A 19,756-nucleotide genomic window follows, 5' to 3' on the forward strand; every position below is an offset into this window, starting at 1 on the left:
ATATGCTAGTAACCTAATTTATCTCATTTTAAGTATATGCATGCTTTCTAACTTTCAACATATTAAAAACGTTTAAAATGAATTCCCTGCTACTGAATTATTACATATCCAAACATTAAACTATCTAGTTTTATATATATATATATTTTTTTTTTCCAGATTAACACCTGCTTACCTTTTTTGTTTTTTTTTTCTCATGTTCTACTCATTCTCTCCCTCATGAAAATGTTAGGTCACCAAAAAGAAGGCGATCTCGATCTGGCTCTAGATCGCGAAGGTCCCGTCATCGACGTTCTCGTTCTCGGTCCAGAGATCGACGCCGACATTCGCCTAGATCTCGGTCCCAAGAAAGGCGAGATCGAGAAAAAGAAAGAGAACGCCGACAAAAAGGCCTTCCTCAAATCAAACCAGAAACTGCAAGTGGTAAATTAAACTTCTTGCATTATTTTTTTGTGTGTCCTGGGTTTAAAATGTTTTCTAACTGATAGCAAAATACTATTTTATCGTACTTGTTTGTGTTTTGGTGTATACCCTTGAGTTTGCTTTGATATGTTAAGTCAGCTGTAAAGCAGCAAATAGGGAGTGAACCAAACTAATAGTGATGAGGAATAAAATAATAGCATGTTTTGGGACGCCTGGGTGGCTCTGTCGGTTGAGCGTCCGACTTCGGCTCAGGTCATGATCTTGCGGTCCGTGAGTTCGAGCCCCGCGTCTGGCTCTAAGCCTGGAGCCTGTTTCAGATTCTGTGTCTCCCTCTCTCTGACCCTCCCCCGTTCATGCTCTGTCACTCTCTGTCTCAAAAATAAATAAACATTAAAAAAAAAAATTAAAAAAAAAATAATAGCATGTTTTTAATGTATGGAATAGAAAGCAGTTAACTAGCTCTCTTATACATAATAGCAAGGTTCTCCTTTTTTTCCAGATTAACTAATAACCTCTTTTATAAAGATACAGTTTTACAGACTATATTATCTCCTGAATTTCATTATGTATTTAGAATATGTTTAATATGGTATGTTAGACACATTTTTTTTTTTAATTTTTTTAATGTTTCTTTATTTTTGAGAGAGAGATTGGGAGAGACAGAGCATGAGCATGGGAGGGGCAGAGGGAGGGAGACACAGAATTGAAAACAGGCTCCAGGCTCCAAGCTATCAGCACAGAACCCGACATGGGGCCTGAACTCAGAACTGTGAGATCATGACCTGAGTCAGAGTCGGATGCTCAACCGACTGAGCCACCTGGGCACCCCTAGACACGTTCTTGGTACAAGTTTGCAGGTATTATTGAAATTTTAATTTATAATACAAATAGGGCATATGTAAAACTTCTGATTCTATAAGATTTATTACGTAGAACACAGCATAAGAGAAAAACCATCGTGTACACTCGATGGTCAGAAAGGGACAACTGTAGCAGTGGACAGAAGCACTAGACTGGTTGTTGATCAAGAGAGCTGGGATCGGGTCTTCTCATGGCCTTGGGCAGGTTATTGTGTCTCTGGCCTGTTTTCATAGATGAAATCTTTAGATCTGTCCACAAAAGGAACAGAATTTTTCAACTCTTATGTTATTCACCATCCTACTCCCATTTCTGGAAGTACTAACACAATTTTCTAGAGTTTTTTAGATGTATATAGGATTTGCTACTTAGCCTTATGGTATCCTGTAACTTGTGCATTTTTTCTATAATGATTTTTTTCACTGTAGAAAAGTACAGTGCTGCCCATTATCAAATGTGTATATTTTTATGATTATAATTTTATTTCAAGTTTGTAGCACTACACTCTGGGTGGGACAGCTGGACAAACGGACTACTCAGCAAGATGTTGCAAGTCTCTTAGAAGAGTTTGGTCCAATTGAATCAATTAATGTGAGTGTTTATGTTTAATGTAGTGACAGTGGATGGGTGTGATTAATGCCATTTTATAAAATTAAGGACTTGAGGCCCAAGTTAAAATTTGCCCAGCTTTGTAGTAGATGTGGCTAGAGTATAAGTGTTGAGTCCATGTTTAGCATCCTCTCATTTATTTAACCACATTTCTTGGACAACCAAGTTTAATTTAAAACCTTTCTCTAGAAAAATCTGTGTTAATAAAACTTGGAGAACCATAGGTTCATTAAAAGTCAATAGTTGAGACCAAACTTGAATTTGCCAATTTATAACAAGTTAATCTCAGATTATAGAATCCTGGCTTCGTGGGTAGGTAATGGGCAGGGGAGTTGGGGTTGTTGGAACTAGTTATTTAGTATTTATTTTCTCTTGTTGCTCTTTGATTTTATTATATTTTATAATATTAAAATGTTTTGGAGCAGATGATACCTCCCAGAGGTTGTGCCTATATTGTTATGGTTCATAGGCAAGATGCTTATCGCGCCCTGCAGAAACTGAGCCGCGGAAACTATAAAGTGAACCAGAAATCCATAAAGGTACATTTTTATCCCTTGTAATTCATTTTTTAAAAACTTAACACAGAATATTACTTGGCTTTTTAAAAACTTATTTTGGACACTAAGGCATTTCATGTATATCTATTTAAGAGGTTGTATCTCTTAAAAGTTAACATAAAGTTTAAAATCTTTAACTTAATTTAATTTAAAATGTTAAACGTTTATTTGCAAGATTTTTTTGGATTTTACACATTTTATTTTTAAAGTTTGCCATCTCATTCTTAGAATAAACGAAAATATTCAACAGAGATAAAGATAATAGGTACATTGATATTCTTCCCCTAAGGGGCCAGAGTCAGCATTTCCTCAGTTATGTACCCTTGGATGATTGTGGTGCAAAAGGATTTTGTCTAATCTTAAATAATTTCAAAGTACCCAAGACTTTGGAAAGTGGTCCCCAGTATGCTGGGCTATGCAGGAAGCCTCAGCCTTTCCCCAATAAACATTATTTTCCTTTTCTCTTTTATGTTTTATGTCAGTAGATTGGGGAGTGAATGGTTGGAGGAGTGGATAAGGAGGTGATGCCAGTTAAATTTCCACCAGGACAAAGTAGGAGAAAAGGTTAACCAATTAACTAGCATCGAAGGGAGATCCAGGGATAGGTCAGATTGCTCCCTTGTTGCCCAAATCTGAGTGATTAGAAATGTGAGGAACGGTTAATTCTCAAAACTGACGTTTTTTTCCTGTGCTTTCTTTTTGTATTTTAACTAATGGTGATATAGATTGCCTGGGCTTTAAACAAAGGAATAAAGGCAGATTATAAGCAGTATTGGGATGTAGAACTGGGAGTTACTTATATTCCATGGGACAAAGTCAAGCCTGAAGAACTGGAGAGTTTTTGTGAAGGAGGAATGTTGGACAGTGATACACTTAATCCAGGTAACGCAGTATTTAATTTCTTTTAAAATTCATCTGTTTTCTTGATAATGCATGTGAAAAATGTTTATTCTTTGCTGTAGGGATTTTTGAGATTTTTCAAGTACCCACTATGTGCCATTCTCTCCATTAAAAATTGAGGAAACCATGGTGAATAAGACAGATGTGGTCTTTGCCCTTAATGCAACTTATATTTAGTGGGATAGATTCAGACATAAGTGAAATAATACTGATTGTGGAGTTAATCATGAATTTCAGTATTAAGTAGATCTTAAATAGAATTTTTCGCTGTGAAAAACCTAGCAGATCCAAATGAGTCTTAAACTGAACATTACTGGTATTGTTTTCATCCAGTGTTTCATAATAATTTCTTTGAAAGCATTTAAATGTCCAGAGAAACAATTGAAAGTAAACATGTAAGGCAAGAAGGTAGTTACCTGTGGCATGAATATCAAAATCCAGATTGACAGTAGGATTACAGTGGGGAAAATAGCATGTGAGGGCATGACCTGGAGACTGATAGATAGCTGGACAAGGAGTGCAGGGTGGGGTGCCAAAATAAAATAAGCGACTAAAGGAGTTTCAAGCAAGCAGAGTTGGTTTGAGAGCCAAAAAGAGGTGGAACGATGTTGAGCCATTCCCATACCTTGACTTCTTTCCCCACGGTGCGTGATGCCTTCACTTAAGGGGAGAGCTAGGTTGGAACTCCTGGGTGGCACAGTCAGTTAAGTGTCCGACTCTTGTCTTCAGCTCAGGTCATGATCTTATGGTTTTTGTGAGTTCCAGCCCCCCGAGTCTGGTTTCTGTGATGACAGTGCAGAGCCTGCTTGAGATTCTCTTTCTGCCCCTCCCCTGTTTGCTCTCTGTCTTGCTCTCTCTTTCTGTCTCTCTCAAATAAACTTCTTTTAAAAAGGGCAGGTAGAGCTAGGTTTCCGTTCACGCAATAGGTATTAGGGGTCTACTGTGTGCCAAACATTTTGGCACAGGCTCTGGTCAGGGTGCAGAGAGTCTTGCTCCTCCCTCCGGGGATCTTTAATCCAGACAACACACCATCATGGTTAAGAACATAGACCTTGGAGCCAGATGTGTGTATGTTGAGTCCCATGTCTGCCACTTGCTAGTATGTGACCTTGTTTTCCTCAGTTTCCAAATTCTTTTCCTCACTTATAAAATGGGAATGATCATGGGACCTACTTCTAGATGGTTATGATAATTCATTGGATTAATATATATTTAAAATGCTTCAAACTGTGTCTGACACACAATAAGCATTCTTTTGCGTGTTATTGTTCATTCATTTAAATAATATAAGATTAGCATAAGCATTTCTTTAGTAAATCAGACTGCTGATTTTTTTATATAATCATTTAAAAATTCTAGATTTAAAGTTATAAAAAATTGTCAATTTTTATTGTTAAATTTCTTTAACTCATAGATTGGAAAGGAATCCCCAAGAAGCATGAAAATGAAGTTGCTCAAAATGGAGGGGCAGAAACCTCACATACAGAACCAGTATCACCTATACCTAAACCTTTACCAGTGCCTGTCCCTCCTATTCCTGTGCCCGCACCTATAACAGTGCCACCTCCACAGGTAAGAACATTTGGGGTGTTATTTAAACTTGTAAGTGTCTGAAAGGTAAACTTTTCTAAATCTTTTTATAGATGTATGTCTAGGTCAGTGTTCAAAGACGTGAACACATAAATGTGCATATTAATAGTATTTTGGTATGTCAGACCTACTGTTTATAAACTAACACATTTTTTCATAAACATCAGTAAAATCAATTCATACCGCCTTACATCTGTCTAGGTTATTTAGTGTCTTTATAATGTTTCAGACTTGAGATGCAAACCTGATGGCATTTCTTGTATTCCGCTTCCCCTTGTTTTCTTTTATTGAATCTTTATTCTTTGGTGGGGGTTTATGTTCTGAGAGAACTTGGATATCCACCCAACAAGCAGCTGTTTTGAGAGAAAGAGAGTCTCTTAATCTTCAGTTTGGGCGGTGCTATCATGAAGTTTTTTAATGGATGAGTGAGAGCTATTTAATAAATTGAGTGCTATTTAACACAAAGGTATATTCATAAACCTCTGCTGTCTGGTCAGTGAGTGCATTTATGACGTAGGAGGAGACAAACTGGATTCTGCAGAATGTAGTTTGAATCTCAGCTCAACTGTTTATTCACAGCAATGTGACATTGGGCAGATCACCTACCTAATCTAAGCTTCAGTTTCCTATCTATAAACGCACAAGTTCCCTTTCCTGGCTTTGGCTCCGGTGTTCTTCCTAGGTCAGAGTTGTTTTGAGGATTAAATGAGATCGTGAATGTTAAATACTCAGCATGTTTCCTGTTACATAATAAGAGCTCAATAATGAACAACCGTTTGGTAAAAATTTTAAGTCCTTGACCCACAGTGTTACGATCTGTTAGGTTTTTCTTGTTTTCAGTACCTTTTTCAGTTTCTCACATTAAATCTGAATCAGATAAATCTGAGCTGTCACAAAAGTGGGTTACCTAGCCTCTTGATTTTCCCAGTGTAAGGAGAAAATTACATGCTCTGATACATACTTAGTGGTGACATTTTATAAATAGATTCCCTACATTGACAGAGTCGTTATTTGATCTTTTGGACAGGCCCTTCCAGCACAAGTTCTAAATAAGATTCAATGTATATATCACCACTCACTTAAAGAAACCTGACTAATCTGTTAAAATTTTTCAGACTTTTTTTTTTAATAGCTAACATTTGTAGGGTGTTTATTAAGTGACAGACACTAGCACTTAACATGTATTCCCTCTTTAATCCCTATTACTATGTGAGGTTGACATTTTTTCATTTTACAGATTAGTAAACTGAGGTCTAGAGATTGTAAATAGCTTACTCAAGGTCACAAAGCTAGTTAAAAATGGGAAAGGGGCAGGCAGTTTTACCCCAGGACCTGTGATTTTAATCACTGTAAATTGCCAGGTAGCTTTTCTTAGAGTTGTAGTTATCAAATTTACTAACCTGACCACGGAACATTTTTTAACATATAGGATATTCTGTCAGAACACCAGTAGATACTTGTGAGATGCAATGTGAATTTGCTGTCATAGAGAACAGAAATTTGATGACTGTCATTTAGAGTAGGTACTAATTACCACCTGTTACTAGATAAATTTACTCACATAATCACAAATTTCGAAATATCTTTTTCAACAAGATCTTCATCTCAACTTACTGTATGGATGGGAGGGTGGCTAGATACGTGGCTTCATTATTCTTCCTTTGTCTTTAGGTCCCACCACATCAGCCGGGTCCTCCTGTAGTTGGTGCTCTCCAGCCACCCACTTTCACGCCTCCCTTGGGCATTCCTCCTCCGGGTTTTGGTCCTGGTGTTCCTCCTCCACCTCCTCCTCCACCATTTTTGCGCCCAGGATTTAATCCGATGCATCTGCCACCAGGTACCGTGAGTTGTTCAAGAAGACATTCTTTTTAGAGCCCAAGATTAGTTGGCACAACATAAGTTGACATTATTTTTCTTATTGTAGGTTTTCTTCCTCCTGGACCCCCACCTCCTATAACTCCACCAGTATCCATTCCTCCTCCTCACACTCCACCAATAAGCATCCCAAACTGTAAGCATGTTTTTCTTTTGTGTTCACTAGTCCTCTTGGAGTTGGGAGTAGGAGGGGAGAGTGGACCAGTAACAGGGTCTAGAGTGTGGCAAAAGAATGTTGATTGGGGAGATAATTATTCAGCTTCACATGTTGATGTAATTATATTCCTTAGCTACTATCGCTGGTATAAATGAAGACACTACAAAAGACTTATCTATTGGAAATCCCATTCCAACAGTGGTGTCTGGGGCTAGAGGAAACGCCGAGTCTGGTGACAGTGTGAAAATGTATGGCTCTGCTGTGCCACCTGCTGCACCCACGAATCTGCCCACCCCTCCTGTAACGCAGCCTGTTTCACTTCTTGGTAAGTTGATTTTTTTTATCATTAGTTTTTTTTTTTCCCCACCCAAGTTAGGTTTTTTTAAAGAACAATGCTAATTTCTTTGAGGAAGATCTTCCTCTTAAATATGTGCACTTGGTCTTTACCAAGAGTAGCCCCAGAGACAGCCTCAAAGATGAAATCATGTTTGTCCTGAATAAAAGTGTGGATTTGTACATCTTAATTTGGTATAGGAAAGTGATTAATCTCTGAGAGAAGGAATTGGTGCAAAGTCCATGACTGTTACAACCCCAGACATTCAGCTTTATAAAGAGATAGGATTTCTTTGACAACAGAATTTTTTCCTGTCTGGACCAATTTTTCTAAAACCCTGGGCTGTGGTAGCATTCTATGTTGGCTAGCAGAGAACTTCTCTTAGGTACATGTAATAAAATGGCTTTATTGTCTGAATGACATTTGTACAGCCTAGGGTAATGCTTTCTCATTGACCCCTCAGTTTTCTCCTGCTAGTTTTATCTGTTGGACTTTTTACCCACAATTTTACTGCCACGATCAAGGGAAGTGTGATTTAGATTATTTACGTCTTTAAGAGGCTTTACCTTTGCTTGAATTATAAATGATTATTTTATATACACTTGTTATATTTTATACATTTGTTATAGTTATTAATCTATTACATTAATAAATTCCTGTATTTTGAAGTGGTTTTGCCAAGTATAATTAACACTTGATTCTCCTAATGGGTAGTTAGATTATACTAAGGTATAATCCTTAGTATTATAACATTCTAGTCCTGTGAGCCCATTGTATTTTTCAGAGGCATATGTATATGTACATATGTGCTTTCATAATCTTAGATTTTTTTTTTTTAGGAGAGAGCACATAGTTGCCTCTGAGATGTAGGACTATGGGACATTAGGACTATAGGACATTAGTTTGTGATGTAGGACTTCTACTTTTCACTTAAACCTTTCAGTGCTGTTGGAAATTTTTACTTTGTGCATATACTATATTTATAATAAAAATCAATTTGTTTTTAAATGGCATGCTGTCTTCTGCCCTCTCTGAGACTGAGCCTAGTCCGGTAATAAACTTGATTTTTATTTCCTTTAGTACGCAGACTGGGTAATGGTGAAAGAGGATTAGGGATTAAAATTTGTCACCAGTAATGTAGCAATAGTTATCATAATGATGGAAAATAGTTTGTTTAATGAGGAAGTTGCTTAAGGGGTCTACACTATAATGAAAATCATGTAGTAGAGGAACATTGTTCTAGGATCCAGGAGACCTTAACGTCTTTGGATATCAGTTTTGTTACGCATTTTGTTTTTTCATATTTGCAGTAAGATGGTTACATAAGAATCACAGAATCTGAGTTGGCTAGACTTTTCTGATCAAACCCTTTTCTCCACATCACACCAACACCCGTGATTATAAATTCTCTTTGTAGTGAAAATTCCTAGTCTAGCATCCCATGGATATTAGGCCACCTGAGAGTATCTACAAAATGGCATGCATTTGTGCTTTTTTTTTCTGGTCTTAGTAAACTCACTGAATGAACGATTTCTTCATCCCTAAGAGTTTAATAACCACTACTTTCAAACAAACGTAAAGAATAAGTAGCCTGCTTCTGATTTAACATTTAGGTCTTGACGGCTCTGCCCTTTATTTTACAACTGAAGTGCATAATTTAAACTCTGTATCCAACATGTGAAACAAAATAAAGCACAGATCAAAAGTTGGTGAGCTTGAAAAGCAAACTTAGTAAGCTAAGCACTTAGCATTTATCATTACCTGGCATAACTGTGTGTGTGTGTCTTTCCCTCCTTCCCTCTCCCAGATACATACTAGAATGAAAACTCCATGAGAGAGGGACATTTGTTACTTGAATAAGTAGATAGATAGATGGTTTTCAATGCAGGGCTGTTTATACTTCACTTCTTTGTCTATAACTTTCATAACAAAACTTAGAAATTAAAGGCTGTTCCAAATCTGGAAAGACTAAAATGTGACATAACATAAAAGTGAAAACTTCTGTTACAATGAGTACTTTCAAGTAAAATGCAGTTGTTTAGTTCCAGTCAAGAAAGAAAGACTTTTGTGTCCCTTCAACTAGAAATCTTGAAAAGAATATCCCGTAGATTTTGACCTTTTAGAGAAAGGAGACCTTAATGCATGGGCAAATAAAGGAGGATTTATCCAAAAGAGTAATCATAGTTGCATCATTTTGATGAAGGAATGCAGTAATCACATGCAGTATTGCAGCACTGAAGGATGGCTGATCAGGGTGGGATGTTGTTGCTGTTAACCAGGTTCACAGAATATTAGAACTAAGATGGTTTCAAGTTTCCTCTTGGTGCTCTAATGTTTTCTCTTATGATAATAAAAAGAAATGCTATGCTGTACCAGAAACCTTTAAGCCTAGAAGGGGATATGAAACTCCAGTTTCTTCATCTGTTTAAAAAAAAAAAAAAAAAGGAATAAAAATGACACACCAGGGTGTTGTGGTGATTCACTGGGCCTGTGTATATAAAACAACTGACACATGGAGCCTGCCACAGGGTAGGCTGTTCATGAATGGTGGGTGCTGATTACAGGTAAGGAGTGTTCTAAGTGATACTTAGAATACCTAGAGAAGAATATCTATACTTTGAAATTCTAAAATTATATCACTTTAGCCATGATTCGTTTTAAATTGTTTTGTTTGTTGGCAGAGGAAGCAAGCTTTTTAGGAAAAAATGTATCTTGACATAGTTGCCTTAGATCTTTTCATGGTAGATTAGACCAGGTCAGAAATTCACACATACTAAAGTTCCATCACTTGTACTGAGAAAATATATGCCAGTCATAGTGGTATTTCACTGAACTAGCACAATATGATACCTATATTCTTATTAACAGTATTCAGATAATTTTCTTGTAAGGGGAGGTGAACCTATCCTTGAGACTTAACTGAGTTCTTGGATTTAATTATTGAAACATGGTAATAATGATACTTTTAAAGTAGCGGGGACCAAACAAATGTTCAACAGATCTCCCAAAACTGTAGTAAGGCTGATTATACTGGGAGGAGGCAATGAGTGCTGCAAGGATGCTTTGGCTTAAGGAATTTTCTGAGTGATCAGATGCAAGTGTGGGGTGTTGGTCTGGAAGTGAGGACTACCTGTTTCTGGAGTTGGGCCGAGGTAGCCCATGCTACCGTGTTTGTAGAGAACTAAACCTCCATGTTGTAGGGATTCTGATTATTTTAGTAACTGATAATCTGAAAATATGAAGTTATATGATGCACGATAATAATTCATTATCATGTCATTTTAAAGAAATCCATTCTTAGTCCCTCACACACCAAGATAGCTAGTTAGAATAGTGATGGTTTCATAAAAGCTGTTGGTAACTGTCTACAGTGGTTGATCATTTAGGAGAGAAGGAATATTAATGATAATAGCAATTCAGTTTATTCTCTTTACTGTATAAGTGTATGTGTTTACTTTTCAAAAACTTTTGTATAACGTGTATCTCTAATATGTATAGCATTTTTATTTTAAAAAAAAAGTGCATTGTAAATGTGAAATTTGGGTTATTACTTTGGTGTTCCAGACAATAAAAAAGAAATACACAAAAAAATGTTTGTTTGTGTTACATATCTCTACTCTGTTACCAGTATATCCAGAATATCTTTTCAAGGAAAAATTATGGTAACTCGGACTCATTCCTTTTGTGGAAAATTAAAACCTTTTCTCTTGTCAGATACATGTATTCATTAATTATTAATATGCAGATTCTTCCTAATTTTGTCACACTGCTGTAGATGATGGTGAAATTTGTAAGAATTGGGTAGTTCTAAGATTGCCTCCTACTTACTGGTATTTTTTGTTGCCAAAGATCTAAAGCAGAAGTCACAAATTGGTGGCCTCCAGGCTGAATTGTTAGACAGTGGTGTGATGCCCTTCAGGCTTGATTCTACACATCCCTGCATGAACTCAGTAGGCATTTGAGTCAGTGTTCCCAAATTTGGACACTTCAAGAAATTATGTGCACAGAATTGGTTTGGAATTATCAAACAGACATGTTTGCTTTATTGTAATAGTTATGATCCTTACAACTGCCTAGAAGGTGAATAGTTTTACCATCACGTTCTATAATTACTTTAAAATTGATACTTGATTTGTGGTGATTTCACTTAGCTTGGATTTCTCTGCCAGAATTTTGACTTTTTTTTTTTATAGTTAGTACTTTTAACAACATTTAAATTAGAACATTAGAGCACCAATCTAGTGTGAATAACATTCAAAGAAAACCTGAAGAAAATCCTTTGGAAAGTGGTTTTTTAATGATAATACCTAACTTTTAATACAACTTCTACATGTTAGTATTTTTTCTTATTGTGAACTTTGCTATAATGTTTGGTTATTTTAAATTATAGTCTAGAGGGGCCTGCTAGGTATTTGTTTTGGTACCCCCCCCCAAATCTGTTGACTTTATTTATCCTATAAGGTGTTCTTTCAAAAAGCTCTAAAATACTCAAATTGGTACTCTAAATATTACACTGGTAATTATTCCACTAGTGTTATATAGTAGAAATGGTTCCCAAATAGTCATCACAGTACCTTCAATATAGTATATAACATTGTTCAGTGGATACAGTGGGTAATTAATAACTATTAATCCACAACAGATACTTGCCTTGGATTTAAATTTATGGACGAATACCCTATATTTTCTCAGAAGGTGAGGTACTTCAGATGAAACCTACAGGGAAGGTCTTATACAGAAACTTGAAAACTGCTTATCACGTTGTCTCCATGTCCCTCTGTGCTTCCTGGGCTATAGAACTCCAGCCTCGAGTCTGTCTTAAATTTAAATCTCTCCGACATACATCACTTTGGGCTTGAGGAAGGTGGGAGGGGCAGGCACTCTGGGCTCTAGATTGATTTTGGTAGACAAAGATGGGGCTGTGAACAATTTCAGGTAAGATTTTTTCCAGCTAACATTGAAAGTAACATTCCCTGTCGAAAATCTCATTCAGTGATAGGTTAATTGTTTTTTCGAAACTTCTTGACTCAAATAATGCAACTCTTAACTTAGAGCTGTTCCATTTTGCCAGTTACAGTAACATAGCAATTGGTATGCAAATTCTAAAAAGTCACTACAAATGAACTGTAGGGAAGTTGACCAGACAAAACCTATTGTGCATAATTTTGCAAAAAGCCAAGGAGTCATTTTGAAATAATCTGTCTCTGATTTCTCTTTATCTGAAATTCTGGTTTTCGTGTGTTGGATTTCAGCAAAACATAATGTACCCCTCTGCTAAAAATAGATACACCTCTCCCATATATTTGCATTATATATTATTGAAAACTCAAATTTCTGTTAAAGATTTCTCATTAACATCCTAAGCACCAATTTTTTTGGTGTAATCTTAATGTATAATACTATCTAAAATGTGTTTTCTCATTCTTTGAAAACTAGCTCCTTACCCTTGTTCTCTTCGGCTCCCAACATAGTGCCTACTGCAAGAATTGCCTGGGAGCCTTCTCAAAATAGTTATGCTCCAAATGTTAATAAACAATGAAATCTAGGCAAAGGAAATACATGTATGGGTTGCACTGTTACTGCAATTTTCTGAATGTCTCGGATGAAGAAAAACAATGGTTTTTAAAAATTATATGCATATATATATATACATTATATGCATATATATACACACACACATATATATGCATGCTTAGGGATCTTAGGGCATTGGTGGGAGAGATAAGAGTGGTTGGTAAATTTTTTTCCTTGTGTGGGATTTCATTTTAGGCTCATGCAAATGCCACAGTGACATTTTATTTGGATCAGATCAAAAAATGTCAAACTGCCAACTAGAAACAGAAAAGGAGGTAGTTAAAGAAAATTGCAGAATTTCTCAAAATAAATTTCAGATCTTTGTAGGTTAACAATGGAAAGCCACCGCCCTGGGGGAGAGACCTGGACCTTCTAGCCTCTGCTCTTGCAGCCTGAGAGATATTTTCTCCTTGAAGAATTTGGTCATCACTTCTGCCACTGCCATTCATACATTCTTCGTGTATTTTATTCAGTAGCCACTGTGTGCCAGGTATCCTTCTGGGTACTAGAGATACCTGAATGAACAAGACAAAGCCTGTCTTCCTAGAGCTTATATTCTAGTAGGGACTTAGATAATAAACTAATAACTTCACATGGAGATAATCCTATGATGAAGAGTAAAGCAGAGAACACTTAGGGAATTGGAGGAGTGTCACATGGGATGTTCTATTTTAAATGGTATATGTATGGCCCAGGAGGGCATCTAAGGCGGTAATATGGAGAGAAATGATGGGGGAAAGCCATGGAAATACAGAGAAAAGATAGTTGAGGTAGAAGAACAAAAGGAGGCCTGAATTGGGAGTGAACTTGGCTTGTTTGAGGGACCACAGGGTGCCAGTGTGGCTGGAGCAGGATGAACAAAGAAAAGAGTTGCAGGCTATGAGTTTAGAGAAGGTTGTCAAGGGCCAGGTTGAGAGTGCAGTGGGGAATGTTGTAGTTTCAGTCTTATGTATACTTTTTAAAGGGTAATGGCTATTACGTAGACACCAGACTTTAGGAGTTGGTTAAGAGTGGAAAGAGGACCTAGTTCAGATGCTGTCGCAGTAGAAGAGGTGCAGGCTAACTGCTTGCATTGGGGTGGCGCAGTGGAGGAAATGTAGTGGTTGGACGTCGAATTTATTTTAAAGATAGGGCCTTCCTAATTGCCTGACTACTTAAGTGTGGGATATGAGAGAAAGGAGTCAAGATTGAGCTCAGTATTTGATGTGAGCAGTTGATAGGATGTAATCTCCATTTCTGAGATGGGCAAATGTCAAGGAGGACTGGATCTGCAGAGGGGATATCGAGTTAAAAGGTTGGCTATTTTAACTTTGAAATTCAGGTGCAGATGATAAGTAAACAACTTGAATACAGTTGAGATATAATTCCAGATATCCTCCACAAACGATCAGCAAAGCCACAGGAGCCAGTGATTACTTAAGAAGGGAATGTAAATACAGTGAGAGGGATGAGCCTAGGAAAACTTCAGCAACTTAGCCATTGAGAATACAATACTGAGAACTAAGACAGACATAGTTCCAGATGCCAGGAACTCTGGCGAAGAGTTTGTATGTGTGAGTCATTTGAGCGTTAACAGCCCTAAGAGGTAAGTACAGTTACCCCCGTTTTCTAGATGGGGAGGCTGAAGCACAAAGCTGAGTAGCCTGCCCAGGTGAACAGCTACAAGTGGTGAAGTCAGAATTTAAGCCAGCATTGCTCCGACACCTGTGGTTTTAACCACTGTTCTGTTCAGCAGAGGATACTGAAAGGCACAGCTAAAGTAGAGGGGCTTTTCTGGCAGCCAAATAAGAGTTCCTAGGAAGGAGGGGGAGGGATCAACTATCAGTCACATAGGTGGCTTAGGGAGAGCACTGGAACTTGCTGCCTGGGTTTAGCAGAATGAAGGCTCTTGGGTAACCTTAGAAATGTGATTTCCTCAGAATAATGGATCCAAAAGCCCAGTTACACAGGGGCAGGAGAGAATGGAAGGTGAGGAAATGGATACAGTGATTTTGGGCATTTCTTTGAGGAGATTTGTTATATAGAGGAACAGCAAAATGAGGTGAAAGTTGGAAAGAGATGGCAAGGTAAGGGAGTTTTTGTTTTTATTTCTAAAAGATGGGTGAAACTATAGCATCTTTATTACTGGAAAATCAGAGGGGAAATTTTTGCTGCAGGAAAGAAGAGGTGTTGGCTAAGCTGATAACCCTTATGTAGGTAAGAGGGCATCGGTTCAGGGTTTGAATAAAGGACTTAATTCTTGGAGCATAGCTGTTCTCAGACAGAAGGAGTCATATGGATACAGGTACAGGTAAATTGGTAGGTGGGGTGGTGGGTAAGTGAATGAAAAAGTCTTTTTTCCAAAATCCTTTTTTTTTTTTTTTTCATGGTAAACCAGACAGGATAAATAAAATTGCGGTATATCCCTATGATGGAATAGTACTTGGTAATTTAAAAAACGGAAGCACTTGTACACGCTGCAACATGGATGAACCTTGAAAACATACACTAAGTGAAAGAAGCCAGTCATAGAGCATCACATATTGTATGACTCCATCCATATGAAACGTACAGCATAGGCAGATGTAGAGACACAGAAACCAGGGTATGTGGTTGCCTGGAGGGAGGCATGGGGCGATCACAGGGAAATGGAGGGTGATACAGAACTTGGTTTTTTGAGGTAATGAAAATATCCTAAAGATTGTGATGGTTGCCCAACTCTAAAGACACTATAACCCATTGAATTAGGCACTTTATATGGGTAAATTATAAACTACGTAAATTTTATCTCCCTGGATTTGTTCTAAAACCCCCTAAGGGTAGACAGGATTGAGGAGAAACATGAGCACATGAAGTAGACGTCTAGGGAAATGAGAATGTGAGCTGCCTACGAAAATTAGGATCACTAACCAGAATTAAGAAAGCACTTGTGGTTGAGGTTATAAACTTAAAATGAGGCCAGTCGATGTGTTGGGGGTGGGGTGACCCCCAGCCCTGTCTGTGTACAGATTGGGTAGAAGAGTTGCATTCAAAACCATTGAGGTTTTACCAGACAACTGTGGTGAGGGGGAACCGTGGACTCTGAGGCAGGTAAGGAGGAAAGTAAAGACATTGAAGGATACTGTGGGGGCCTGACTCTCACGGGATCAAAAATGATTCTAGGAAGGAGTTTGGAGAGTTAGGGTGCTTGCAGTTGAGAACACGTTGGTAAGGAAAGGTGCAGGACTTCCTAGAGGCAGCGGCTTTGGTAGATTGGAGGACAAGATTGTAGAAGAGGTATTTAGGTGTCCCGTCCACCTTTTCTCCTCCTCCTCTCTTCCCTCCCCTTTTCACCTAGCAAGTCCTTGCTCTCCTTAAAAGATTCCACTTTACATCCTCTTTTTTTTTTTTTTTAAAGTTTGTTTATTATTTTGAAAGAAAACATGCAGGAGGGGCAGAGGGAGAGAGAATCCCAAACAGGCTCTGCGCTGCCAACACAGAGCCCACCATGGGGCTCGAACTCAACCAATCATGAGATGTGAGCTGAAACAAAGAGTTGGGATGCTTAGCCGACTGAGCCACCCAGGTGCCCCTATATCCTCTTGAAGAGCGTCCAACTATGACTGAGGCAGTTGGTCACACCCACAGTATTTAGTTGAAGCCTTTGTGTGTCTCCCTGTCCCCACGCACTGGTACTTGGCAGAAAGATCCTATTTGCATCCCTTATTTATGTTCCCCTGAGATTTCAAGGTCCACATTGGACTCCAACCATGATCCCAGTCACCCCCCGCCCCCTCACTGCCCCTTCAGCCTTTTAACACACTTGTTCTTTATTTCACACAATTCTGAACGTCTTTGCTCTAGATAGCAGTCACCTCCCCTTTAATCTTTACTTTTGTTTTTTAATGGTGAAATGACTGGTTTGGGGCTCATCATTGGAATATCCACAGTTAAGTCTTAGTTATTTTGAGTTAAAGTCCAGTGTATTTCTCATTCGTCCTCAAATTTGAATACAGATATTTGCGGCTGTCACCTTTTTCTGCATTAAAATCTTACTGTGTTAGGAATCTCAGAGTCTCTAAGGTGGTGTTTCCCAGGTCTGAATTCCCTTTTTCTTGCCTGTGCTGTGGGTAACACTGTGACTCTTGTGAACTCTAGGTATACATGCCAGTTTCTTCACATTTCCACCAGATCTAAGCCAGGCCCCTCTAACTTTCAGAAATTTTGGGGGGGGGGGGTGGAGGGAATGAAATTTGTCATCTGTCTCCCAAAATAGCTTCTTTTCTTAAATTCCTGCATTGTATTGATGCTTCCATCCACTTATTCAGAGCAGAGAGCTGTGTTCCTCCTCTCTGTCACCTCTGTTTCTGTTCAGTCTCTCATTTCTGTACCCTAGATTCTGAGAGTGAGAGTCCACCTGCTCTCCAGTGTCTTTCCCTTCCTTTCCTGTACACTGCTTGCTAGAAAGGTCTTTCAAAAATGAACACGGGATCATCCCTGCAAAAAATTTCTTGGTAAGTCCCAGGTTTCTTCTTGTGGCATGTAACACCTCTGAATTGCCCTGGCCTGCCTGCTCAGCCTTATGAACCTCTTTTTTTCTTTAATTGATAGTAATTTGTATTTACACAAATTCTTTCCTGCTACTTCCGTAACCAACCTCATCTTCTGTATTTGTTTCTCTCTTGGCAAAAGACATTCTGTTGCAGTTCTCTTGACCAGTGATGTCTTTCCGCCCTTTCTTTCAAGACCCTGTTCAAACGCTCTAGGACTTGCACTGAGACTCATGCCCATCAGCTTAATCACTTCCACCTCTGTCACCAATACTAGCTCGTGCCATCTCTTCCAGCAGTTTCTTTCTACTTAGGCTATGTCCTGTTTAAAGGAGAGGGCCTTGTTTTATCTCCAGCACATGAAATGAGTTAATAAAGTTCAGATGTTCAATATGTGTGAATTCTTTTTAACTTGCAACTCTAGAAAACTTGGCAGTGACATTGCATGTCATACTTCCAGATAAAATGAATAATTGGTTTGAATGCCCTTTAGACCTGGGTAACTCACTATACAGTCCATTGAATATGCATAACGTCTGCTTTCCTAATTAAAAATGAAATTCAGCTAGCATGCCTATCTAGGGCTTTATGCCACCTGGTATATTTTTAGTTAAATATAACTTATTAAAGCAATACTTGTCCACTAAAGAAAAAAAAATTGTAATCCACACTTTTATCACTTTTGTGGCCTGAAAGCCCACGTTTAGGACTATGGGGTTGGATATTCTGTCAGGGGAATCTGTAAATGTTGGTTCATGAAGGATTAAAAAGAAATCCACTTATTTACATATGAGGGAAGGGATTTGTATAGTATTAGGCAAATACAAATATCCATACATACAGAATCAAATTAGGCAATAATTTTGCTGTATAAAAATACTGCTTTGTAGGTAGTTTAAATATATGACTGTAAATGTTAACCCTATCAAATCGATGTTCGTGCACTCTCAGATGCATGTTATGAAGGACTTAAGAGCTGCCTTCCTAGAGACAGGTTTATATTTTATGGAGAATGATTGCCCATTTTGTCTGATTGGCACAAGGGTGAAGTAGCCGTACATCCTTTGGCCACTGTCAGATTGGTAGCTGAGGAAGCCAGTCTTCCTGGGTAAATCAAGAAACAGGACCTTTCCATTGTCCTGTAAGAGTCATCGTTTCCTCTTAAAGGTTCATCTGAACTTAATTCTTTAACAACAATAAGATGCTTTGAACCTCTTCCACATTTTTCTAGTGTTACTTAAAAATTTGGCATTGGTCTCTTAACCCTATAAACAAGTACTCAAATCTCTGAAAAAGGCCTAATCCCACCTCAGTGGTCATTTTACTCCTTAAGGACTGGGGGGAAAGTAAAGTTCAATTTGTTTAAGTGCATCTGTGCAGGATTTCTTTGTTTAAAGGGCAGTAATGGGGTACATACATTTTATGTTGTTTTGAGGTATAGTCTGTAAATGTTGGGACGGATTCCTTTTATTTTAACTTTTAAAAAAAATCTTTGCTTATTTTGAGAGAGCTAGTGAGTGGGGATGGGTTAGAGAGAGAATCCAAGCAGGCTCCACATTGTCACAACAGAGTCCAACTCGGGGCTTGAACTCACGAACCGTGAGATCGTGACCTGAGACGAAATCAAGAGTTGGATGCTCAACTGAGCCATCCAGGCGCCCCAGTACTGATTCCTTTTAAAAGTGAGAGCAAGGACATATCTTAGGGGCTTTTGCTGTCCCACTGTATGGTATGCACTCAGTAAAAGTTTACTAAACAATAGGAATGTTTGCCATTGGATTTATTCAATCTGAAATACGGTATATAGGTGGTGGTTCTGTGTATGTTCATTGGGGTTTTCCCAAGGAACGTCTGAAGAGTGTGTGAAGCAACTAGGTCTTTGCTTCATTTATCCACTCCATAATTTCTAGCTTCTTACTGAAGTCACTTGCATTTTTAAAATTAAGACCTGACACGTAGAAGCTCGGTGTATTCACATTTTTCCCAACTGTCAGAGTGCTGGACTTTAAACTATGGTGGGTATTGGGGGACCGACCACAAGAGGTTAATAAGATCCTATCATAAATGAAAAATGCATTCAGTTTTGCGAAGTCAGATATTTAATGTTAGGATATTTATCATCTGTCAAGATAGATGTGAAAATTTCAGCATTTAACTGTGGACAAGGCTCTGAGCTCAGTCTTAGGTATTTTATCCCACTTAATCTCCACAAGAGGCAGGTACTGTTTCTGAGGCACACGTCCAAGGTCATTCCTAAGTGAGATTGTATTTCACCAGACATAATAGACTTCATTGTAAGCATTTGAAAGAAGGTATTGTGTTTAAGTAAATACCACAGCTGGTGAATTGTAAACTGGTATACGTAGATTTT

General features: G+C 38.1%; 1 protein-coding gene across 4 annotated transcripts in view; it reads left to right on the forward strand.

The window, feature by feature from the left end:
* SCAF4 (SR-related CTD associated factor 4) overlaps positions 1-19,756 on the forward strand; it is a 64,805-nt gene that overhangs the window by 38,018 nt on the left and 7,031 nt on the right. For 2 of the 4 annotated variants that reach the window (XM_043593746.1, XM_043593747.1), the window contains exons 12-19: positions 233-423; positions 1,772-1,872; positions 2,316-2,429; positions 3,173-3,329; positions 4,762-4,919; positions 6,609-6,774; positions 6,862-6,948; positions 7,103-7,294. In XM_043593746.1, coding sequence (XP_043449681.1) covers positions 233-423; positions 1,772-1,872; positions 2,316-2,429; positions 3,173-3,329; positions 4,762-4,919; positions 6,609-6,774; positions 6,862-6,948; positions 7,103-7,294 — 1,166 coding nt within the window. The remainder of the gene's footprint in view (positions 1-232; positions 424-1,771; positions 1,873-2,315; positions 2,430-3,172; positions 3,330-4,761; positions 4,920-6,608; positions 6,775-6,861; positions 6,949-7,102; positions 7,295-19,756) is intronic. The other 2 variants (XM_043593748.1, XM_043593749.1) reach the window with 1 other exon arrangement.

The sequence above is a fragment of the Prionailurus bengalensis genome, chromosome C2 (genome assembly GCF_016509475.1).
Source record: "Prionailurus bengalensis isolate Pbe53 chromosome C2, Fcat_Pben_1.1_paternal_pri, whole genome shotgun sequence".
Taxonomy (NCBI): domain Eukaryota; kingdom Metazoa; phylum Chordata; class Mammalia; order Carnivora; family Felidae; genus Prionailurus; species Prionailurus bengalensis.